Below are 27,331 nucleotides of genomic sequence, written 5' to 3' on the forward strand. Positions count from 1 at the left end.
CAATGAGATGGTAGAAGGGGGCACATTCGCAATACAATCAAATCCCATACTAATTATTTTCTAGTTTGACCCACAAACTAGAAAATAATTATATCACAGAGGTTCTCTCACAGGAGTGAGAGTTTTGAGCCCCACGTCAGGCTCCCCAGTCTGGAGGTCTTGCATTGGTAGGAGAAGCCCCCAGAGCATTTGGTTTTTAAGGCCAGTGGGGCTTGACTGCAGGAACTTCACAGGACTGGGGGAAACAGAAGCACCACTCTTGGAGGGCACAAATAAGGTCTTGTGTGAGCTGGGACATGGGAAAGAGCAGTGACTTCATAGGACCCTGGGTGAGACCTACCTGCTGGTCTTGGAGGGGTCTGCTGGGGAGGTGAGGGGTGGCTGTGGCTCACTGTGGGTAAAAGGACACTGGTGGCAGAGGTACTGGTGGGTACTCATTGGCATGAGCTGTCCTGGGGGCCACCATTTTGACACCAAGACCTGGGCGCACCCAACAGCCCTTAGGTTCCAGTGCTGGCATGCCTCAGGCCAAACAACCTGCAGGGTGGGAACACAGCCCCACCCATCAGCAGACAGGCTGCCTAAAGTCATCCTGAGCCACAGCCACCTCTAAACACACTCCTTGACACGGCCCTGCCCACCAGAGGGACAAGACCCAGCTCCACGCACTGGTGGGCAGGCACCAGTCCCTCCCACCAGGAAGCCTGCACAAGCCCCATGACCAGCCTCACTCACCTGGGGGCAGACACCAGAACCAAGAGGAACTACAATCCTGCAGTCTGTGGGACCTCAAACGAAGAAAGTGAGACAAAATGAGATGGCAGAGGAATATGTTCCAGGTGAAGGAACAGTATAAAACCCCCAAAGAATTACATGAAGTGATAATGTACCTGAAAACGAATTCACAGTAATGATAGTAAAGATGATCCAAGATTTTGGAAAAAGAATGGAGGCACAGACCAAGAAAATACAAGAAATGTTTAACAAAGAGGTAGAAGATTTAAAAAACAGAGTTGAACAATACAATAACTGAAATGACAAATGCACCAGAAAGAATCAATAGCAGAATAAATGATGCAGAAGGATGGATAAGTGAGCTGAGGACAGAATGGTGGAAATCACTGCTGCAGAACAGAATAAAGAAAAATGAATGAAAAGAAATGAAGACAGCCTAAGAGAACTCTGGGACAACATTAATCGCACCAACATTTGGATTATAGAGAGACAAAGGGCCTGAGAAAGTATTTGAAGAGGTAATAGCTGAAAACTTCCTTAACATGGGAAAGGAAACAGTCACCTAAGTCCAGGAAGTGCAGAGAGTGCCATAAAGGATAAAGCCAAGGAAGAATATGCAGAGACATATTAATCAACTTGACAAAAAGATAAAGAGAAAATATCAAAAGCAACAAGGGAAAAGCAACAAATAACATACAAGGGAATCCCCATAAGGTTATAAGCTGGTATTTCAGCAGAAACTCTGCAGGCCAGAATGGAGTGGCAAGATATATTTAAGTGGTGGAAGATTTAAAACTACAACCAAGAATACTCAGCAAGGCTCTTGTTCAGATTCGATGGAGCAATCAAAAGCTATACAGACAAGCAAAAGCTAACAGAATATGGCACCACCAAACCAGCTTTACAACAAATGCTAAAGAAACTACTCTAGAACAAGAAAATTATGAATGTGAAAGCTGACTGGTCAAGGCAAATATACAGTAAAGGTAGGAAATCATCCACTCACAAACATGCTATCAAAACGAGCAATCATGAGGAGGGTACAATGCAGGATATTGGAAATGCATGTGAAATTAAGAGACCAGCAACTTAAAACAACCTTGTATATACATATATAGACTGCTGTATCAAAACCTCATGGTACTGCAAACCAAGAATCTACTTATAGATACACAGAAAAGAAAAAGGAATCCAAACGCAACACTAAACATAGTCATCAAATCACAAGAGGACAAAAGAGGGAGGGAAGAAAAAAGACCTACAAAAATAACCCGCCCAACAAACAGCTCATGCAGCTCAATATCAAAAAAAATAAACAAATCAAAAAATGGGTGGAAAATCTAAATAGACATTTCTCCAAAGAAGGCATAAAGATGGCTAAAAAGCACATATTATTAGAGAAATGCAAATCAAAACTACAATGAGGTATCACCTCACACCAGTCAGAATGGCTGTCATCAAAAAATCTGCAAACAATAAATGCCCAAATCTACAAAAACAACCGCCCACCCCCCCCAAATTAACAAAACAGGGTTAAGAACATACATATCAGTAACTACCTTAAATGTAAATGGATTAAAATGCTCCAACCAAAAGACTGGCTGAACGGATACAAAGACAAGACCCATATATATGCTGTCTACAAAAGACCCACTTCAGACCTAGGGACACATACAGACTGAAAGTGAGGGGATGGAAAAAGGTATTCTATGCAAATGTAAATCAAAAGAAAGCTGGAGTAGCAGTACTCATGTCAGATCAAATAGAGTTTAAAATGACGACTGTTACAAGAGACAAAAAAGGACACTACATAATGATCAAGGGATCAATCCAAGAAGAAGATATAACAATTGTAAATATTTATGCACCCAGCATAGGAGCACCTCAATATACAAGGCAAATGCTAACAGCCATAAAAGGAGAAATCAACAGTAACACAGTAATAATGGGGGATTTTAACATCCCACTTACATCAATGGACAGATCATCAAGACAGAAAATCTATAAAGGAAACACAGGCCTTAAATGACACATTAGATCAGATGGTCTTGATTGATATTCATATAGCATTCTGTCCAAAAACGGCAGAATACACATTCTTTTCAAGTGCACATGGGACATTCTCCAGGATAGATCACATTCTGGGCCATAAAGCAACCCTTGATAAATTTAAGAAAACTGAAATCTTATCAAGCATATTTTCTGAACACAACACTAGGAGGTTAGAAATCAACTACAAAAAAAAAAAAAAAAAAAAAACCTAAAAAAATAACAAACCTGTGGAGGCTGTACACTACTAAACAACCAATGAGTCACTAAAGAAAGCAAAGAGGAAACTAAAAAATACTTAGAGACAAATGACAGTCAAAACATGATGATCCAAAACCTATGGGGTGCAGCAAAAGCAGTTCTAAAGAGGGAAGTTTATAGCAATACAGTCTCATCTCAGGAAACAAGAAACATCCCAAATAAACAACCTAAGAACAAACAAAACCCAAAGTTAGGAGGAAAGAAATCATAAAGATCAGAGCAGAAATAAATGAAATAGAGACGAAGAAAAGATCAATGAAACTAAAAGCTGGCTCTTTGAAAAGATAAACCTTTAGACAGACTCATCAAGAAAAAAAAGGGAGAGGGCTCAAATCAATAAAATTAGAAAAGTTACAATGGACACCACAGAAATACAGAGGATCTTAAGAGACTACTACAAGCAACTATATGCCAATATAATGGACAACCTAGAAGAAATAGACAGATTCTTAGAAAGGTACAATCTCCCAAAAATGAACAAGGAAGAAATTGAAAATATGAACAATAATCATAAGCACTGAAACTGAAACTGTGATTTAAACATTCCCAATAAACAAAAGTCCAGGACCAGACAGCTTCACAGGGGAATTCTATCAAACATTTAGAGAAGAGTAACACCTGTCCTTCTGAAACTATTTCAAAAAACTGCAGATGAAGGAACACTCCAAAATTCATTCTATGAGGTCAACATCACCGTGATACCAAAACCAGACAAAGATACCACAAGAAAAGAAAATCATAGGCCAAACTCATGAACATAGATGCAAAAGTCCTCAACAAAATACTGGCAAACAGAATCCAACAATACATTAAAAGGATCATGCACCATGATCAAGTGGGATTTATCCCAGGGATGCAAGGAGTTTTCAGTACCCACAATCATTCAGTGTGATACACCACATTAACAAATTGAAGGAAAAAACCCATATGATCATCTCAATAGAAAAATCTTTTGACAAAATTTCAACACCCATTTAAGATAAAAACTCTCCAGAAAGTGGGCATAGAGGGAACCTACCTCAACATAATAAAGGCCATATATGACAAACCAACAGCTAACATTATACTCAGTGGTGAAAAGCGGAAAGCATTTCTTCTAAGATCAGGAACAAGACAAGGATGTCCACTCTCGCCACTTCTATTCAACATAGTTTTGGAAGTCTTAGCCATAGCAGTCAGAGAAGGAAAAAAATAGCAGGAATCCAAGTTAAAAGGAATAAGTAAAACTGTCACTGTTTGCAGATGACATGATACTACACATAAAAAATCCTAAAGATGCTACCAGAAAACTACTGGAGGTCGTCAATGGATTCAGTAAAGTTGCAGGACACAAAATTAATACAGAGAAATCTGTTGCATTCCTATACACTAACAATGAAAGATCAGAAAGGGAAAATAAGGAAACAATACCATTTATCAGTGCATGAAAAAAGAATAAAATACCTAGGAATAAACCTACCCAAGGAGGCAAAAGACCTGTATGCAGAAAACTATAAGATGCTGATGAAAGAAATTGAAGATGACACAGATGGAAAGAGATACCATATTCTTGGGTTGGAAGAATCAATATTGTCAAAATGACTATCCTATACCCAAGGCAATCTACAGATTCAATGCAATCCTGATCAAATAACTAATGGCATTTTCTGCAGATCTAGAACAAAAACCTTAAAATCTGTGTGGAAACACAGAAGACCCTGAATAGCCAAAGCAATCTTGGGAAAGAAAAACAGAACTGCTGGAGGAATCGGGCTGACTAACTTCAGACTATACTATAAAGCTACAGTCATCAAAACAGTATGGTGCTGGCACAAGGACAGAAATACAGATCAGTGGAACAGGATAGAAAGCCCAGAAATAAACCCACACACCTATGGTCAATTAATCTGTGACAAAGGAGGCAAGAATATACAATGGAGAAAAGACAGTCTCTTTAATAAATGGTGCTGGGAAAAGTGGAGAGCTACATGTAAAAGCATGAAATTAGAACATTCTCTAACACAAAAATAAACTCCAAATTGATTAAAGACCTAAATGTAAGGCTGGATACTACAAATCTCTTAGAGGAAAACATAGGTAGAACATTGTTTGACATAAATTGCAGTAATACCTTTTTGGATCCACCTCCTAGAGTAACGAAAATAAAAACAAAAATAAATGGGACCTAATTAAACTTAAAAGCTTTTGTACAGCAAAGGAAACCATAAACAAAATGAAGACAACCACAGAATGGGAGAAAATATTTGCAAATGAAGCTAACGACAAGGGTTTAATCTCCAAAACATACAAACAGCTCATGCGGCTCAATATCAAAAAAACAAACAACCCAATCAAAAAAAATGGGCAGTAGGTCTAAATATACATTTCTCCAAAGACGACATACAGATGGCCAAAAGCACATGAAAAGATGCTCCACATCAATAATTATTAGAGAAATGACAATCAAACCTACAGTGAGGTATCACCAGTCAGAATGGCCATCATCAAAAAATCTACAAACAATAAATGCTGGAGAGGATGTGGAGAAAAGGGAACCCTCCTGCACTGTTGGTGGGAATGTAAACTGATACAGCCACTATGGAGAACAGTACGGAGGTTCCATAAAAAACTAAAAATAGAGCTATCATATGATTCAGCGATCCATCTCCTGGGCATATATCCAGAGAAAATCATACTTCAAAAAGGTACATGCACCCCAACGTTCACTGCAGCACTATTTACAAGAGCCAGGACATGGAAGCAACCTAAGTGTCCATCGACAGGAGAATGGATAAAGATGATGTCGTGTATATATATATATAGGTATATATATACAATGGAATATTACTCAGCCATAAAAAAGAATGCAGTAATGCCATTTGTGGCAACATGGATGGATCTAGAGATTATCATACTAAATAAGTTAGACAGAGAAAGATAAATATCAAAGGATACCATTTATATGTGGAATCTAAAAAATAGTACAAATGAACTTATTTACAAAACAGAAACAGACTCCCAGACTTTGAAAACAAACTTACGGTTACCAAAGGGGAAAGGCAGGGGTGGGATAAATGAGAAGACTGGGATTCACATGTGCACACTACTATATATAAAATAGACAACCAACAAGGATCTACTGCATAGCACAGCGGACTCTACTCAATACTCTGCAAGGACCTATATGGGAAAAGAATCTGAAAAAGAATAGATATGTATATGTATAACTAAATAACTCTGCTGTACACCTCAAGCTAACACAACATTGTAAATCAACTAACCCCAATATAAAATTTAAAAATTTAAAAAAATGGGCCAAGGACTCGGTCACCTCATCAAAGAAGACACACAGATGACCAATAAGTGTGAAAAGATGCTGCACATAATATTTCATTAGGGAAATACAAAGTAAAACAGCAAGATACCACTACACACTACTAGAATAGCCCGAACCGGGAACACTGAGAACAGCAAATATTGGCCGTGATGTGGAGCTCATTCATGCTGGTGGAATGAAGAATGTTGCAGCCACTCTGGATGATAGTTTGGCAGTTTCCTCTAAAACTAAACATACTCTTATCATATAATCCAGCAATTGTGCACCTTGGCATTTACCCAAAGGAGCTGAAAACTCATTTCCAGACCAAAATCTGTGCATGAATGTTTATAGCAGCTTTATTCATAATTGCCAAAACTTGGAAGCAACTAAGGTGTCCTTCAGTAGGTGAATGGATAAATAAAATGCAGTACATCCAGACTATGGAATATCATTCAACATTTATATGAAATGAGTTATCAATCCATGAAAAGACATAGGGGAAAGTTAAATGCATAACCAAGTGAAAGAAGCCAATTTGAAAACGCTATATGACTATATACTATGTGACTCCAACTATAAGACATTCTGGATGAGGCAAAACTATGGAGACATTAAAAACATCAGTGGTTTTGCCAGGGCAGGGAGGAGGCGAGGATGAATAGGCAGAGCACAGAGGACTTTGGGGGCCGTGAAAATACTCTGTATGATGTTATAATGATGGATACATGTCATTGTACATTTGTCCAAACCCACAGAATGTACAACACCAAGAGTGAACCCTAATGCAAATTAGGGTCTTTGAGTGATTATGATGTGTCAATGTAGGTTCATCCTTGGTTAAAAAAAAAAAAAAAAAAAAAAAAAGTACCGCCCTGGTGAGTGATGTTGATAATGGGGAGGCTACCCAGGTGTGGGGCAGGGGAATGTGGGAAATCCCTGCACTTCTGTACAGCTCTGTTCTAAAGGTAAAACTGCTCTAGAAAGTCTTCTAGAAAGTTGATTATTGGGCTATTAAGCTAAATCTATCCATTAAACTGGGAACCCTGGAAAAACCAAACCAGATTTAGGATCTTAATACTTCAAATATCCTCAAACATTCCAAGCATCTTCCTAGTTCTTGATACAGATACTGTGTAAAATTTCTTACAGGAATATTTTCATCTGTTTCTAGTGCATGGAAGGCAGAATGACAGAATATTTCTTTTCAGGAGAGTATGAACGCATTATTATTGTATTTTACCACTCTTTATATACTGGCTGTTCATATCAGAGAGGACCAAAATAGATACAGGAAAACCATCTGTCTCCAAATTAGTATGTTTTCAATCAGACAACCATGCTTTTCTTGCCAGAACAGTGGAGACTAATCAAAGGGCAGTAAGGGTCATCCTAGTTGCCATTTCTACTACTTGCTACCATGTAAGTGAATGGACATCAATGTCCAGGCACTGCCCTAAGCATTTCACATGTGGTGGCATCACACTATACACACGAGAGGCCACTGATATAATGCTATAGTGTTACCATGGACAGTGTTCCACTGATTAAAGAGATCACTCTCTACAGCCACCTGCAATAAATTTTGGTTTTCAACATGTTCCCTCTAGTAGAGTGGGTCCCCACATAGAGTAATGGAAGCAGTAATCCTCTGGAGATGAGAACAAAGCGGCCGTGAAGCTTGTTACCGTTTTCGTCGTGCCCGCTGGCCTCTGGTGTGCCCTGCCTCTGGTCCTCCTCGGGCGCCTCGGGGTAGATGACCGCAGTGTCTTGTTGCTGCAGGAACTCTTCAACATTAGGATCATGGTTTTGTTCATTTTCTGCATCTGAGTCGCATTCATCATCTTTTACTAAAAGAAATGCATACTCCATAAAAACCAATTTCACCACCAAGTTGTCACATAGTTTTCCTAAATAAGAAATTGTTTATCTTGAGAGAATAAATGATTGTTCTTGAATTTGCAGGAAATATTTACGGAACAGTAAAAATTTACTCGTTCTGTTGTAATCTATTAAGAAGTCCGTTTTCATAACTTTAAGATGCTATAGAAGTCTTGACATTGTCACAATATCCCTTTTAAGCTTTACGGTTGTACTTCTATTCCATTTTACTGATGAACAAGACACAGAGAAGGTTGGCTGAATCCTTAGTTTCTGAATCAATGATAAAGCAAGGAAAACAGGAAAAGAGAAAAATGTAGTTCTCAAACCTCAGTCCTTCCTAGCAACCTACTGTTCATATTTAGTTGCAGTTGTGCTTGAAAACTGAACCGTTCTCTGAATAACAAACTACTCTGAAGTTCAGTTCAGTTAATGTGATTTCTCAGAGAATAGCTTTAATAGTTCCCTACGGTTGGAAAGACTTCTAATACAAGTCAAAGAGTATCAAATTGATAAAATTGCTTCCTATCTACCCTAGTGTTCAGATACAGGCAGGGCTATTCTTTCCGTATTTCTTCCTCTGTCAATGTGTAACTGTGGGATGAAGGAGAGGCATTTTCCCTGTGTCAGAAGGTTCCGAGCGTAACAGCACGTCTTCACTTGGAGAAGGCAGCCCAGAGCGTTGCCGCGTTTGCAGAGCGGGACTGGTATCCTGGGTTCCCGTCCTTTTCCTCCCAGAGGAGGGTCTGCTCCACGCTGCTGCTAACTGTGCTGGGTCAGGGTGGCCCCCGGGGGTCTCACGGCTGACCTCTTCACACACTTCAGACTGAACTCAGTTCTAAATTGATAAAGCAGCAGACTGAACTGGTGCTTAAAATGGTGGGACTTCCCTGGTGGTGCAGGGGTTAAGAACCCACCTGCCAGTGCAGGGGACACGGGTTCGAGCCCTGGTCCAGGAGGATCCCGCACGCCATGGAGCAACTGAGCCCGTGCGCCACAACTACGGAGCCTGCGCTCTAGAGCCCGCAAGCCACAACTACTGAGCCCACGAACCACAACTACTGAGCCTGCGCACCTAGAGCCCACGCTCCACAACGAGAAGCCCGCGCACCGCAACAAAGAGTAGCGCCCGCTCGCCTCAACTAGAGAAAGCCCGTGCGCAGCAACGAAGACACAGCACAGCCAAAAATAAATAAATTAATTAATGAAAAAAAATTAAAATGGTGATGTAAGGGCATCCTTTTGTTCGACGGTTACCAAAGCAATCTTGCACAGGAGTAGTAGCTGCTATTTACAAACTTAGAGCCGATGACATAGTAATCATGATGACTAGTCATTTTTTCCTCCTCTTAAATGCAGCCAATAGCTATCAATTATTTAGTATCTGCTATAGACAGCTGACCCCTGAACAACAAGGGTTTGAGCTGTGTGGGTCCACTTATACTCAGATTTTTTCCATAGTAATACTATAGTACTACATGACTGTGGTTGGTTGAATCCATGGATGTGGAACTGTGGACACAGAGGAACCTCGTGTTGGAAGGGCTGGCTGTAAATTACACACAGATTTGCCACTGCGGGGAGGGTCAGGTGCCTCTAAGGCCCGTGTTGTTCAATGGTAACTGTACTGAGAACTGTAGTTTTTAGTTGACACCTGTAGTCACCAAATGAGGGTTACTGGATCAGGGGCGGGGGGAGGAGGAAAAGGCTCTTTTAAAGGGAAGCCAGTACTGTTGGTTTACACAGAATCTACTTCCAGATCCTCAGCTTCCATGCACAGCCCTTGCAAGAATCCTGAAGGTTCTTCTTTGTACCCCTGCTTTTCACAGTCCTTTGCTCTAACCTCACAGAGGCAGATCCCTCCTCCTCCACCCCTTACGTTAATACAGTGCATTGCCTCGGAGTATAAAAAACCTCCAGGTTGCTGAAGGAAAACGATTCAAAATACCGATTGGGGAAAAGCTTTGCTGATGAATCAGGGCAACGTAAGAGCGCTCCAGGCACCCAGCCTTTCCTGTTTACATGGATTTCTATCAGGGGCGAAGTATGGCAACTGAAATGGGGATTATTTGGGCCCTAGTTACAAAGCTCTGAACTCAGCTATATAATATATCCGGAGGGAGGGAGAGTAATTTTCCTTTAATGATCTCACCTGTTTCATCCCCTATTATTAAAAAATTCACTGCTCTTCAGGAGGCTGGTGAGAGCAAAGAGTATTCTCGAAAACCCTTCCTAGGATCTGTCATTAGCTAGAACAATAAGCACTTCTGAATAACTAAAGCAGTACAAGTCTGTGTTATTAGGTCTTTTCAATGTAACTTCAAATTTTCAAGTTAAACTAGATTAAACTCATGAATGAAATTTATATTTTATGTGATTTCCTATACAGAAATATAGATTTGACAAGTTACCTAAAAATATCTTTATCAGATTATATTACAAAATATTTACTTCAGTTAGTCTCCACTTTTAAAATGTCTGTATTTTCTATAGCCTAGTAACTATATATACGCTAGATGATGGTATGATGAGGTTTTAAATAGTATATGTTTTTCAAAATTATATATGTAATCTGTATTTTATACACAAACCTTGCATCTTCAATAAGTTATAAGTTTATCTATACACTGGCTGTAAAGGTACCCATTTGGAGACCAAGATTTTTATAAAGCATAACGATTAGATTAGATCTAAATAATGTTAATCTCATTATTGAATAATCTATTTAAAAGATGTATTTATTTATACTTTATGTATTCCTCATTATTTGTAACATATCATTTTCATAGAAAATATTTTATAAAATCCCTCAAAATGTGTATCGGCACATTTATTTTAATTAGAAAAATGAAGACACCCTTTTTTTTCTGACAGCAAGTCTGATTCGGCTGATTGGTTTACTAGTAAAACCAGTGATAACTGGTTTTACTAGCAAGGTTATTAGGTACAACTTTTCCAGAAATTGAATGAACTAAGTTTATAGCTCTAAGGTATTGATCAAAATACAGTTAATTCACATGTTAGGATATAAAAGGATTTTAATTTTAAAATGTACTGACAGAACGTACTAATATTAGCAATATTTCAGTATGTCCAACCATTTCTGAATATATTAAACAAGGTGCCTCAAAGTGAGGGGAAAAAAGTAACAAAAGCCAAAACAGATATCACTAGTCCTTTGATAAGTAAGTATTGGTAAAGCCTTTTGGCATATATCCCAGGAAGTGAGGGAGTGAATGATTCTGGTGACTGGGAAACAAATGCTTTAGCAAATTAGGTGGCTATTTTTGCTTTCAACAAAACTGAAGGAGCATTTAATAGCACTGTCAGTTGACAAGACATTAAAATATTTTTATTAATAGATAACCATAATGCCTTGCAAATAATTCTGAATATGTAAAGGATCAAATAAATCATTTATAACAAAAATGTATTTCACCTTTTTATTTATGAGAATAAGGTTATCTCAATGCTAAAGAAAAAAAAGGAAACAGAATTAATGCTGAACACTTTTTCTTCTAGAATAAGCAACATTAAACTACTGATACATGGGCTAATTGAAGACTACTTCAGCTCCTTTAATCTCATTTCCAGTAACATTTTTCTTTAATAAGTAGTTGACCCTTGAACAACACAGGTTTGAACTGCACAGGTCCACTTATACTGGGTTTTTTCAATACAGTAAATACTATAGTTCTACACCATCCATGGTTGGTGGCGGCCACGGATACGGAACCGTGGACAGGGAGGGGTCCTGTGCACGGAGGGGTTGCATACACGGGAGCACTGACTCTCAGCTATGTGTGGATGGACTCTGGCTGGGCAGAGGGTCGGCGGCCCAGTCCCCACGTTGTTCAAGGGTCAACCGTATTTATTACAATTTGTCATGTACGTTGTGATCAACTATGTAGGACTAATAATCATAGGATAAATCAATCCATAATTTTTGTTTAATCTTAAGAGCCGTATGGTTCCTGGGAACTTAAGAGAAACTTAGATTTCCATTTCTATACATGTTTTCCTTGCAAAGAAATGAGAGTTGATCAAAAATATCTTCGAACAGGAAATATACACTATGTTAGCATCAAATTCTATGGGCTGTGTAGAATGGAAATATGAGTTCAAGGGGTAAACATTACGATATAACATTTCTGACTCTTAAAGAAGAGCTTATTCATATTTTAAAAATGAATGGTATTAAATTTCTATGGATTTCAAATATAAGAGTGATGTTAGAAATGTCATTTTGAATATGCCAGAGATGAGGCTGTAAGTACAGCTGACCCTTGAACAACTCGGTGCCGACCCTCCGTGCAGTCCAAAGTCCATGTGTAAACTTAGAGTCGGGCCTCTGCACACACGGGTCTGCATCCTCGGACTCAGCCAACGCCAGACCGTGCGGCACTGCAGGATTTACTATCGGAAAAAATCTGCATATAAGTGGACCTGCACCGTTCAAACCCGTGTTGTTCGAGGGTCAACTGTACTTACACTTAAAATGAAGAATTTTATGTGTCCATCAGAAACCTGGGAGTAATACAGGATCCATTTGTATAACATAACATCTGGAGAATAATAACAGTACCTCTTAGGGTAGTGGTGAGAATTAAGTGAATTACTACAGTATGTGCTTAGTATTGTACCAGGCACGCAGTAAGTGCTATATAATTGTTATCTAGTTTCCTCAAAGCAGTCCTGGCAAGGTGAACATTAAATGGGAGCAGATGATTCAGTATTAGGGGTCTGCTTTCAAATTCTGGCCTCTTTCCAACTAAAGTACACTGTCTCCACGAACCTGCATTTACCAAGCCAATTTCAAGCTAAGACCAGACATTCCACAGTCTTACCCATAAAATTTAAAGTGTTGGGAAGTGCATGTTGTGAAAAGGTCAATTATAAAGCAGAATTCCTCGTCCTAAGACTGATAAACGTATGTGCTTAAACATTAAAGAGATGAGCAGACACAGAGAAACACATAATGATAATTTGCTTTTCTTTCAGGTGTGACAGAACTCAGAGCGAGCTGTCAAAGTATAGGACCTACCGGACTATGATCATTTGACAAAGTGCAGGATTACAGGCTTATCATCGCAAATTAGAGGAAGCACAGAGAGAGAGACAAATGGTTAGTGTAGAGACTAAATAACGTTTTTAACGTGGCCATCAGTATTTCACTCCCATCAGAATAAAGGATCCTATCTTTACCCCCCAATTTTAAAACTCTGCACAAGTATCAGCTATATAAACAAAAAAGGGATGCTTAGAAGAGCAAAGGATGTTTGGGGCGCGTTTTTCACTCTCTGAATACTAAGCTGAGACCATCGTTCTCTTCACTTCGTGAATTGCAGAAGGAAGTCAGCTACAGAAGGAAGCTGACAACGTTCTAAACCAACGACGGTGACCTTTGTGCAGGTTTTTGTTGACTCTGTCAGCACATTATTCCCTAGAAGTCCAGGAAGTAACAGAGGCAAAAGGCGCAACATAATTTTAAAGTTGAACTGCTCAAAAGTCTCAAACGTCTAATTTCCATCCTTTGCTGAAAACCGCACTTCCCGGGGTTTCACTCAATGTCTGTCTACTCCTAACTCCCCGTGTTCCAAGGGAACAATGCACAGGACTCGTCCTCTTGTGGCGGAGAGGGTCCTGTGTTTCAGTGGCAGCTCTGGCTGATACACAGTGACTGTATCTTCCAGATGTGACTGTTTTGGCAGGCGGGGGGAGGGAAGTTATGTATTACTCAGTACTTCTAACTGAAAGAATTCATTCATTTTCGTAGTGAAGAGCGAACTGTGAGGTAAAATACTGTAAACCTGGAACTGTAAATGTCTTTTGCGCTGGCATTTTGCCTAAAAGGGCAAACGATCTTTTACAGAATAACTTATGTTACTCTGGTAATGGAAGTCACCAAATTTTAACATTAAATAAAAGACTAATGAACAGCATTCTTTTGTGTTCATTAACACTACTTTACTAATAACAAATACCTCGTTTAAATATTTTATATAAAGTGTGAGTGAGCCTGACAAATATTTGATGACGAGCATACCTGGATACATCATTCACGCGCGTTCAGGACAACCGCATTAAAGGCAGAATGCAAAATCTTCGGCTGCAGGCGCCACAAATGATCACATATTCCATTATTATTCAGTTAATTTGGAATGCACCTTCAGTAACAGGACACGGATTTGCTCTTTGTTTTATAGAACTGACAAGTACGGGGGGGGCTGATGCTTATAGACAGAAATCTATTTTTGACACGTTACTATGAAACACACTCATCTTACACAACACGAGGTAATTTATAAGGCTCTGTGGAATACTCCTAAAATGTACTGCAAACAAAAAGAAAACTATAAACGTTAAACCAAAGGAAAAAACCAAAATTTAATTAAAACTATATTATAGAAATGTCTAATTTATGGTTGTATATACTGAATACAGTTATACTACTTTTAAGTACAGAATTTTGAGGAAATGTTTTAATAATTTGGAATTTATTTCTGAAGTTTACATTCCAAGACTGACTTATGAGACACAATAATTAAGTACCCACTCTTATCATATAGAAGATCTGGATTTAAGATTTGCACTTATTCTTTTGCTTCTTAAATCTGATCTGAATCCATTACAGAGGAACAGCCTTAAGTCTCAGGGAGTATGTACTTTTAGTCACCTAGAAGCAATTTCCTTGTTTACTATAATTCAACTTCATTTTGGCCTTTTTCAATCACAGTAACTACAAGAAAAATGTTTATTCTCTTGTTTGCTGTGACATGTTCACTCATCAATAGTCATGATTCTCATCTGGTTTCTAGATAACCGATTTTATTTGCTTATTTTTCTCTCTTTGCTTTTTGTCTTGTGGGCAATTCAGTGTAGATCCTGGTAACTAATAATGAAACTCAAAATAGTTAGGTCTGTATTTCTAGAACTATGGTAAAAAAAATTTGATAGAAGTTTAAGTTATCATTCAAATACTTATTTTGGGGATTATCGGTAGATTATACTTGCCATCCTTATGGATGGATATCTGCTGTATTACATGAATCTGTAAGCTTGCACTGTATTTAAAGAATATAAACAGCTAACTTTTCATACAGTGTCCCACACGCTTAGGTACTTAAACATTTAAAGGGGGCAGGATAAAGAGCAGGAAACCGACTAAATTCAGGACTCACAGATGCAGAAACCAGTGACACAAAAGGCCTTGTTCAAGGACGACAGTTTGTGTGGAAAAGGCAAGAGTTACCTGTACCTCCCACTTCATCCGCCCGAGCGTCAGGCCCCAGGATTTCTTGTCCTTCCTTTCCTGCTAAAATCAAAGAACAAAGCATTAAAACAGATCCACCTCTCACCAACATTTTAACTTCTAGAAATCTGAAGTGGAAACTTTCGGATTGTATTTGATTTGGATTTTTCCCATTTTATAAGTATAGTAATATCTCCTAGTAGGGAAAAGCTTTTTAAAGAAATTAAGCAGATAGTTTTACAAAACTCAGATATTTTAGTGAAGCAAAATAAGTGAAGATATATACGTAATTTGGAATGCATACATGCCTTCGAATTATAAGCATACTAGGATTTTAGCATTTTTTTTAGGAGAGGAGCTCCACCCCCAGGCAGTAGGATTCCTTTTTGCATCTCCTTCCCGAAGCACAAATGGCTATGTGCTGGGCACTGTATTAGATGCCTTATCAACTCATTTCCTTTAATCCTCATAACTACCTTTTTATAAATTAAAAAATCCCACCCAAACGTGAGACTTTAAGAGGTTAAACAACCTGCCTAAGGACAGACGCACGGCTCCTTGGTGGTGGAGGCGGAACTTGCACGCAGGTCTGAATGGCTCTAAAGCCTACTTGCTACTCCACCTTGGCCCCAGAAAGCACGCTGGACCAGACCGCAGTGCCCGGAGCAAACGCCTGCGGACTCTACTTGTTCTTTCCCTCTATTTATTATTCTAACTACTGATAAGTAGTAATAAATGATAACACTGGTACTAATAAACATTTAAGTTGTCTATTATCTGCCTCTGCCACCTATATATGTTTGTAATGAACCCATAAGATCAGAGTAAATATGCACATTATTTAGGCAAGCAGAAAGTATGCTTTATATATTTAGGTACATTTTATTCATTAAATAAATAGTTTGTTAAGAACCTGTGCACATATAAAAGATAAGTTAAAAACTGCTTTCAGAGTATGTATCATAATTATGATCAGAAGATTTACAGTCATATTAAAACATTGTATAGTTATCTACACTCCAATCAATCCCACTGAATATGTCAGTCAAAAATCTTGATTTAGATTTCCCCTAAGTTTGATAATTGAATTGAGAAATAGAGCACTAATCAAGTAAAATCTGTGCTCACATTAAAGCATGTATTTCCTTAAGTGTCTTGGATTATCGGGTGGATTTATTCAGTGGATTTTCTATACTCATTAACTTTTATGTTACTACTTAAAGATGATCATTATGTGAAAAAGAGTTAAAATATGCACAAACCTCTCTAGATCAGCATTAAAAAGCACTGTCTAAAGTGGATAACGACGAGATGAACTTCTGCCGAAGAATATTCTCATTTTGTATTTGCCATCAGCAAAATGACAATTTAAAAATCCCTGGTCAAGTGTTAACAATGCTGTAGGATAAACACTAGTATTTGGTAAGTGTCTGAAAATCTCTAATGTCTTTTTCTCCTCTTCCTGCAAAGCATCTACTTAAACTAAAATAAACAGTGTGCCAAGTGGGCAATTATATGATAGTAATACAGGAACTTATTGCATATGCGCATTCTCTATTTCGCCTCAAATGAAGATCAAAGCAGGCAGAGTTATGACCTGCTAAGGTGGAAGATAACACTGCTATTAAAGTTTAAAGTGATATTTGGACCTTTTAAATTTTACTACTTACAGTTATTATTATAGCTGATTTAAACACTGTGTGCGATTCAGTTCAGTTATTCACTTCTTCATTCCTTCTGCCGGGATAAAATCTAGGCTGCTTAGATGAGCATGCGGCGCGTGTCAGAATCTGCTCCCACGCTCACTTTTACCACAGTTTGAAACCCGGAAGTGTCCGTTCTTTCCCTCATTACTGGGGCTGGAGCTTTGGTTCAATAACTAAAACCATGTCAACTAATGAAAACAGAAATGGTGCTGATGCTGGGCTGTAAGGTGGGCACGCTCCTCTCGCTGCAGACCGCTACCTGGGGCAGACCCTCCCCGCTCTGTCCAGGGACCAGCACGAGGGTGTCTTGGAACAGTGGCTGTTCTAAATATTTCTCAAGCAGCGTTCTCCCTCATGTGTTCTGATCTTACTTCTGGTTTTAAGAAATATATGAGGGGTAGAGCAGTTGAATCTACTTGTATATAAGACTTTCTCTCCTGTGAGACTTAATAATGTCAACACATTACGATTGACCCACCTAAATGCACCTTAGGAAGGAAAACTAGAATGCTCCCGAGGCTTTGGCTTTTAGTCTAAATTCCAAAGCAAATACATAAAGGAAAAACTCCTGAGTAACAAGACTTTATTTAGTTTTTAAAATAATGGTAAAATATAGCTGCAGTAAGTCATAAAATACTACTCAGCAACAAAAAGGAACAAACTACTGATACATACAACTTCAGTGGATCTCCAAGAAATTACAGAGGGTGAAAAAAGCCAATCCAAAAGGTTACATACTGTATGATTCCACTTATATAACATTATTGAAATGACAAAATTACAAAAATGGAGAACAGCTTAGTGGTTACCAGGGGTTAAGGATGGGGTGGAGGGGAGGAGAGGGTGGGTTGTTTGAAGGCAAGTAGGGAGCCCTGTGGTGATGGAATGCTCTGTATCTCACCTATGTCAACGTTAATATCCTGGTTATGATACTGCACTACAGTTTTACAAGATGTTACCACTGGGGGTAACTGGGTAAAAGGTACAAAGGCTCTCTGTATTATTTGCAAATCTAAAAGTGAATTATTTGTGAATCTATAATTATTTCAAAATTGAAAGCTTAGTTTTAAAAAAGTTAAAGGCAAATAGCACACATTTAGATCAAAATAGACAGCATTTGTTCGTTTTGCCAAAGGATGAAATTCCTAGCAAATAAAAATAAGATGACAAATGCAATTGATTTTAATTAAAAATCCAGAAGCTTACTATCAGTGGTAAGGTAGAATAGTTCAAAGTACAGGACTGATTATTTAACACATGTTCTAAATCCTAAACCTTGCATTTCTGAAATTCATACCAGGGTGTTTCTAACCATTTCACATGTTTCTGTGGGAACACTTTGTAGCAATGGCTAATAAGGTACAGCAAATGGCTAACTGAATCAGATTTTCCTTTCCTGCTTTTGTCTCTTCCTTGATGACACACATCCACATATGCCACGCACATTTATATCCGCCTCTTCTCAAGCTGTTTTCTCTGCGAGAATGCTGTTACCCATTCACCTGAGTAACGTCTACTAATCTGATTCTTTAAGGATCAGTTCACACGTCTCTCATTTTGTAAGTCTTCCCTGACCCTGCTCTCTGCTATCCCCACCCAGCTGTTCCTATTACAGGAATACAATCCAAAAAGCAAACGCTGCTAATATAGTATAGTATAGTATAGTATAGCATAGTATAACATAGTATTAGTACAGTATTCAAACTTTATTTAGGGGTGAAACACTTGTTTCATTATGTACTTTTTCAGAATCTTTCCAGACAGTGCCATCTTCCCTTCTAATATCCTTTAGGTTCTACATATGTATTAATATATTTTTGGTGTAACTGCCCATCAGTGTCACAGTAAATATAATTCACAACCTCCATGAATACCTGTTAACTAAGACAATGGTTAAAAAAAAAAACATATATATATATATATATATATATATATATATATACCTGGGGTCAGCTTTGGTTAAGATGGAGATAAACCACCTGCGTGTCCCACTGGATGCAACTAAAGCGGCTGGGGAAATGCAGGCAGGGGCACTGTGAAGCCTCTGGAAGGTGAACCACAGCAGGAAGGCAGGCAGGGGAGGAAGACTGGGCCACTGAGCTGGAAGTGACCCCTCCCGCCCTGGCCTGGGTTCAGGGAGGCCCCAAAGCTGGATGTCAACGCTGAGGCATGGAAGAGCATGCTAAGAAAGCCCTCTACTTTAGGCTCAGGAAGCAGGAAGGGGCTCAAAGAAGGGAGAAATATGCATTTTTCCCTCTTTTGCCTTGTGTCCCAGCCCACAGGTCCTTCCACGGTGGTGGGAGAGGCCATGGTGACAGCAGGGGCCTAAGGGTACCTAAAACTCCAAGGGAAAGGGACCTTCTTCTCCAGTCAGAGGACCAGAGCCTGAAGAAGGTGTACAAATGTCCACTGAGTTCCTCCTCCCCGTCTTCTTGCGGCCCTTCTTCTCGCAGTCATAGTTGCAGGAAGTATGCATCAGGTACGGCAACAAAGTCCCAGGTTTTTGGACAGGAGACTGAACAGGGGGGTCCCAAGGAACTGGAAATACTGAGGAGACCGTGAAGAGGGAGGGGCGTGGGAGAGTGACCACACAAAGCTGTCTGTGAGCTCCAGGGTGCATCCCAAGCTTCTCACATGTGGATCTGACCACAGACTCTGAGAACTGAAGTGTGGGATAAGACCACCACTCATGTCCCAGACTGGCCACTGCGTGGCACAGATCTGAAAAGCACTGCAAAGGCGTGAAAACTGAACTGATGCTGGAACCACACCCACAGAAAGCTGCTTGGAACTTACAGCCTGATACACTGAACTGCCTGCTAAACCCCAAATACAAAAATTCTCCAAAGGACTTAAATAACAAGAGTCTCATAAGACAATACTCAAAATGTCCAGGATACAATCCAAAATTACCTGGCATACAAAGAACCAGGAAAATCGCAGTGCCTGTGGGAAAAGGTGATCAAAAATGGCAACACTGAGATGACACAGATGTTGAAATTATAGGACAAAGACTGTAAGCCAGCTACTGTAAAAGTGTTCCAAGAAGTAAGGGTGAACACTCCTGAAAAGAATGGAAGGATAGAAAGTCTCAGCAAACTCTCATCAGCAAAAAGAAGATATAAAAAAGAATCAAAAGGAAACTTTAGAACTAAAATTACAGTGACGTGACAAAAATGTAAAAAAAAAAATCACTCGACAGGCTCAATAGCAAAATGGAGAGGAAAGAGGAAAGATCAGTGAACTTGATGATAGATCAATGAAAAAAAATTATCTAATCTGAAAAACAGAGAGTAAATGATTAAAAAATAGAGTCTTGAGATGTGTAAGATAATAATAAAGTATCTTTCATGTCACTTAAGTCCCAGAAAGAGAATGACACAGAAAAAAATATTTGAAAAAATAATGCCTAAAAACATCCCAAATTTAACAAAAGACACAAATTAATAGATTCAAGAGGTTAACTGAATCTCAAATAGGGTAAAGCCCCCCCAAATCCAGTCCCAGATCAGGAGTCAAACTCTGAAAACTAAAATTTAAAAAAATCTTGAAAAGAGAAAATGTAACATGACTATAAAGGGAAGAATGATTCAAAAGACAGCAAATTTATCATTAGAAATTAAGGATTCCATAAGGAAGTGGAACATTTTTAAAGTGCTAAAAGAAAGAAAAGCCTCTCAACCCTAAATTCTACATCCAGTGAAAATATACTTCAGAACTGGAGGTAAAATAAAGAGATTCTTAGATAAAAGAAATCTAGCAGAGTTCGTTGACAGGAGACCTCATCTAAAAGAACTGCTAGAAGGAGATATTCACAAAGAAGGAGAAATGATATTAGAGGGAAACTTGAAATGTCAGGAATGAAGGAAAACATGAGAAATGACAACTACATATGACAACTACAACATAAAGGAAGGAGGGTAAAGGGACCCAGTGGGTGCGAGGCTTCTATATTTCACTTGGAGTGGTAAAATACTGATTCTAAGTAGACTGTGAAAAGCATGCAACATTCAAATCTACAGAGCAAAGTAAGTCAGAAAGAGAAAAACAAATATCGTATATTAACTCATATATGGAATCTGAACAAATTGGTATAGACGGTCTTATTTATAAAGCAGAAATAGAGACACAGATGTAGAGAACAAATGCATGGATACCGAGGGGGAAAGGGGGGAAAGGGGGGGCAGGTTTGGGATGAAGTGGGAGATTGGGATTGACATATAAACACTATTGGTACTATGTATAAAATAGATAACTAATGAGAACCTACTGTGTAGCACAGGGAACTCTACTCAATGCTCTGTGGTGACCTAAATGAGAAGGAAATCCAAAAAAGAGGGGATATATGTATACATATAGGTGATTCACTTTGCGGTACAGCATAAACTAACACAATATTGCAAAGCAACTATACTCCAATAAAAAATTTAAAAAAATAGAGCAACTACTAAAAAAATCTATACAAAGAGATAGTCAAAAATGAAATAAATAAGTGAAAATGTAATACTAAAACATATTCAAATGGTCCAAAAAAACCGGAAAAGAAGAAACAGAAGAATGAAAAAACTGAAAACAAATAATATACAGTTATAAACCTAAACCCAAACACCAAAAGTTACATTAAATATAAATGGTCTAAGCAAGCCAATTAAGGGACAGAGATTGTCAGAATAGATTTTAAAAAGCAAGCTCCATCTATAGCTCTCTACAAATAAGTTATTTCAAATGTAGTGATACAGGTATGTTAAAAGTAAAAGGATAGAAAAAGATACACCATACAAACACTAAAGAAAAGAAAGCTAGGGTGATTATTTTAACATCAAAGTAGGTTTTAGAGCTAAGAAAATTACCAGAGATACAGAGAAACATTAATAATGATAAGAGGTCAATTCACCAAGAAGACATAACAATCTTAAATTTGTATGAATCTAGCAACAGAGCTTCAAAATAGGTGAATGAGAGAACAGAAAGCAGAGGCAAATCCATGTTTATAACTGGAGACTTCAACAGTCCTCTCACATTAATTGACAAAACAAGCAGACAGAAAAAGTCAGCAAGGATATAAAGAACTAGGCAACATTAACAACTACCAGATCCAACTGACATTTATAAAACATTCTACCCAATCTTTTTCAAATTCACATAGAACATTCACGAAGACAGATCACATCCAGGATCATACAACAAAACTTAACAAATTAAAAAAAATATATAATACAAAGTATGTTCTCTTACCATAATGAATATAAACTAGATATCAGTAGAAGAAAGAGGAGAAAAGCTCTAAACACTTGGGAAATTAACACACTTCTAAAGAATCCATGGGTCAAATAGAAAAATGAAAAACAATGTATCAAAATTTGTGGAATGTACCAAAACACTGCTTAAAGGGTAATTTACATTATTAAATGCTTATGTTATAAAATAAGGACTCAAATCAAAATTTTATGCTTCCATGTTAGAAATTGGAAAAGAGGAGAAAAATAAACCCAGGGCAAAGAGAAAGGGAGAAGTATTAAGATGAGAAATCAATAAAATTCAAAAAAGAATAACAGAGTAGAAAACAATAAAAGGTTCTTTGAAAAGATCAATAAAATTGACAAGCCTTAAGTAAGACTGATGAAAAAAGAGAGAAACCACAAATTTCTAATATCAGGAATGAAAAGGGGATATCACTGAAGAGCCAGAAGATATTAAAAGGGTTATAAGGGACCACTATGAGTCCAAGGAGTAAACATTAAGATATACATTTCTGACTCTTAAAGAAGAGCTTATTCATGTTTTAAAAAAATGAATGAAAGTATTAAATTGCTATGGATTTCACATATAAGAATGATGTTAAAAATGTCATTTTTAACGTGCTAGAAATTAGATTGTTTTTGTAATTACTTACACCTAAACTGAAAAATTTTATATGTCCATCATGAAATCTGTGAGGCAGTACATAATCAGTTAACAAAATATAAATTTGGAGGATAGTAACCGTACCTCTTAGGGTAGTTGTGAAGATTAAATCAATATAGTATATGCTTAGTACTGTACCAGGCACATAGTAAGTGCTATGTAATTGTGAGCTATTTTCCTTAAAGCAGTCCTGTAAGGTTAACATCTCTAACACACATGAATTTGAAAACTTTGAAATGGACCATTTCCTCAAAAACTAGAAACTACTACAAGTCATCCAAGATGAGATGGTTAACCTGAATATTCCTATAACTGTTTTAAAGATTGAATTTGGAGTTTAAAACCTTCCCCCCAAACAATATAAAATTCTAGGCCCAGATGGTTTTACTTTAAATTTTTCCAGACATTTAATGAATTGCACTAAATTTAAATAATATTTTCAAGAAAATAGAAGAGAAAGGAAGACTTTCCTGCTAATTTTATGAGGTCCACATTACCCTGATACCAAAATCATGTAACAATATTGCAAGAAAAGCCACCACCTATAGGCCAATATCTCTCATGTACATTGGCACAAAAATCTTCAACAAAAAATTACCAAGTCATATTCAGCGATATATGAAAACACAATGGCTAAGAGGGGCTTTCCAGGGAATGAATCTAAGGCTGGTTCAATACTGGAAAGTCCAGTAATGCATTCTACTGTGTTAACAGGCTAAAGAAGCAAAACTGCATGATCATATCAACTGATGCAGAAAAAGCATTTGAAAAAATTTCACATCTATTCATGATGAAAACTTAGTTTGATAAAGAGAGAGCATCTACAACAAAGCTACAGTTAACATTATATTTAAAAGTAAAAGATCAAATACTTCCCCCTCTAAGATTGGGGAAAAGAAAAATGTCCACTCTCACCACTCCGGACATCTTTTAATAAAAAGAAATAAAAGTTATACAGATTACAAAGGAAGAAAAACTGTCCCAATTTGAAGAGGAGACTGTCTACATAGAAATCTCAAGGAATCTACCAAAAATTTCTAGAACTAGTAAGTCTGCAGGATACAAGGGCAACACACAAAAATGAATCATACTGCTTACTATATAACAGCAATGAACAAATGGAAATGTAATTAAAAACAAAACATTCACAATAGTTTCTCCCTTCAAAAATGAAAGACGTAGGTTTTAAGTCTCTCAAAACATGTTAATGATCTGCATTTTGAAACTACAAAACACTGATGCAAGAAATCAAACAATACCTATGCAGGACAAGAAAAAAAAATCAACATACAAAAAATCAGATGCATTTTTAGATACTAACAGTGAACTATCTGAAAGAGAAATAAAGAAAACAATCTTGTTTACATCAGTGTCAAAACCAATAAAATACTTAGGAATAAATTTAACCAAGGAGGTAAAAGATGTGTACACTAAAAACTGTAAAACACTGATGAAAGAAATTGAAGAAGACACAAATAAGTGGAAAGATATCTTCTGTTCATGAACTAGAAGAGTTAATATTGTTAAAATGTCCACACTACCCAGAGCTATCTGTAGATTCAATGCAATCCCTATCAAAATCCCAATGGCATTTTTTACAGAAATAGAAAAAAAATCCTAAAATTTATACAGAATCACAAAAGACCTTGAATGGCCAAAACAATCTTGAGAAATAAGAACAAAGCTGGAGGCATCACACTTCCTGATTTCAAATTATACTACAAAGCTATAGTAATAAAAACAGTATGGTACTGGCATTAAAAACACAGACTAATGGAAAAGAATCAAAGGCCCAGAAATAAACCCACGTGTATACGGTCAACTAATATTTGACAAGGGAGCCAAGAATACTCAATGGACAAGAGATGGTCTCTTCAATAAATGGTGTTGGGAAAACTGGACAATCACATGTAAAAGTGAAACTGGACTCCTATCTTGTATTACTCTCAAAAATTAACTAGAAATGGATTAAAGACTTCAATGTGAGACATGAAACCATAAAAATCCTAGAAGAAAACATAGGGAAAAAACTCCTTGACACTGGTCTTGGCAGTGATTTTCTAGATATGACACCAAAGCACAAGCAACAAAATAAAAAATAAACAAGTAGGAAGAAATACATCAAACTAAAAAAGCTTCTGTATAGCAAAAGAAATGATCAACAAAGTGAAAAGGCAACCTATGGGGTGGGAGAAAATATCTGCAAACCGTACATCTGAAAAGGGGCTAATATTCAAAATATACAAGGAACGTATACCACTTGAAAGTAAAAAAAAAAAAAAACAAATAATGATTTAAAAATGGGCAAAGGACCTGAATAGAAATTTTTTTCAAAGCAGATCTACAGATGGCCAAGAGGTACATGAAAAGGTGTTCAGTATCACTTACCATCAGGGAAATGCAAATCAAAACTACAGTGAGGTACCACCTCACACGGGTCAGAATGGCCATCCATCGAAAGTCTACAAATAATAAATGCTGGAGAGGGTGTGGAGAAAAGGGAACCCTTGTGTACTATTGGGAATGTAAACTGGTGCAGCCACTATGAAAAACAGTATGGAGGTTCCTCAAGAAAATTAAAAATAGAACTACCACGTGATCCAGGAATCCTACTTTTCTAGGTATATATCTGAAGGAAAAGAAATTACTGTCTCAAGAAATATCTGTACTCCCATGTTCACTGAAGCATTATTTACAATAGCCAAGACATGCAAACAAAGTGTACATCAACAGATGAATAAACAAAATGTGGTATGTATAACACATACACACACACAATGAAATATTATTCAGCAGCAAAAAAGAAGCAACTCCTGCCCTATGCAGCAACATGGATGAAACTTGAGGGCATTATGCTGAGTGAAATAAGTCAAAGAAAGACAAATACTGCATGATCTCACTTATAGGGAGAATCTTAAAAACATAACTCACAGAAACAGAATGCAGATTGGCAGCTGCCCAGGGCTGGGGAAAATGGGCAATGGTGGTCAAAGGGTACAAAGTCCCAGTTATGAGTAAGTGCTGGGGACCTAATGAATGGCATGATGAATGTAGTTGACAATGCTGCATTACAGTTCGAAAGCACTAATAAGAGAATAGATCTTAAACGTTCCCGCCATACACACGCTGGTAACTATGTGAGGTAATGGATGTGTTAACTAACCTTACTATGGCAATCACTTCATAATAAAAACATATATCAAGTCATACTGTACATCTTAAACAATGTTACATAGCAAATATATCTCAATAAAGCTGGAAAAAAATAAAGATAGGGACTCCTCAACATAATAAAGATGTTAGTTCTCTCAAAATTGATCTACAGATTTAACACAATTTAAATAAAAATACCAGCAGGATTTTTTAATATATATAAGATTATGCTAAAATTCACATGGAAAGGCAAAGAAACTATAGTAGTCAAAACAATTTTTAAAAAGAAAATTAAAGGTGGAGGAATGTCATTGCCTAAATTTAAGATTTAGGATAAAGTCATAGTAATCACATGATGTGGTACTGGCAAAGGGACAGACCCACAGACCACCAGAACCGAGTCCAGAAACAGATCCTCACAATATGGACATTAAGTTTTGACACAAGTGCAAATGCAGTTCAACAGAGAAAGGACAGTCTTTTCAACAAACAATATCAGAACAAATGGACATCCACATATCCAAAAAAATGAACCTCACCTCAACCTTGTATCTTATAAAAAGTTAACTGAAAATGGATCATAGATCTGATTTTAAAAAGTGAAGGACACAAAGGAGAAAATTCCAGTAATCTTGGGGTAAGCCAAGAGTTCTTGGACATGACACCAAAACATGATTCCATAAAAGGAAAAATTGTTAGAAAGGACCTCAATGAATCTATAACTTTTGCTCTGTGAAAGGCTAGGATAAGAGAATGAAAAGCTACAGGCTGGGAGAAAATATTTACTACCACTAAAAGGAACACTCAAAACCTAAACTAAAACCCTGTTTATATAAATGCACAAAAGACGTGCACAGACACTTCACTGAAGGGGATATCCAGATGGCAAACAAACACATGAAAAGATGTTCAACTTCACTAGCCATTAGGGGAATGCACAGGAGAATATGACACACTATAAAAACACACTATTACAATGGCTGAAGTAAAAAATAACCGATAAAATCAAACAGTGGTGAGGATGTGGAGAAACTAGATCTTTCTGCATTACTGGTCAGATGGTACAGCCACTCTGGAAAACAGTTTGACATTTTC

The 27,331-nt window shown here is 37.5% G+C and overlaps 1 protein-coding gene across 11 annotated transcripts in view; it reads right to left on the minus strand.

Annotated features, from left to right (window-relative positions):
* ZEB1 (zinc finger E-box binding homeobox 1) overlaps positions 1 to 27,331 on the minus strand; it is a 203,587-nt gene that overhangs the window by 32,588 nt on the left and 143,668 nt on the right. For 4 of the 11 annotated variants that reach the window (XM_059058289.2, XM_067030540.1, XM_067030539.1 and 1 more), the window contains 2 exons: positions 15,474 to 15,533; positions 8,029 to 8,190 (listed from right to left, as the gene is read on the minus strand). In XM_059058289.2, the coding sequence (XP_058914272.1) occupies positions 8,029 to 8,190; positions 15,474 to 15,533 (222 nt within the window). Of the gene's footprint in view, positions 1 to 8,028; positions 8,191 to 15,473; positions 15,537 to 27,331 lie in introns of all 11 variants that reach the window. The other 7 variants (XM_059058292.2, XM_059058291.2, XM_059058288.2 and 4 more) reach the window with 7 other exon arrangements.

This window comes from Kogia breviceps, chromosome 3, assembly GCF_026419965.1.
Source record: "Kogia breviceps isolate mKogBre1 chromosome 3, mKogBre1 haplotype 1, whole genome shotgun sequence".
Lineage (NCBI taxonomy): Eukaryota > Metazoa > Chordata > Mammalia > Artiodactyla > Physeteridae > Kogia > Kogia breviceps.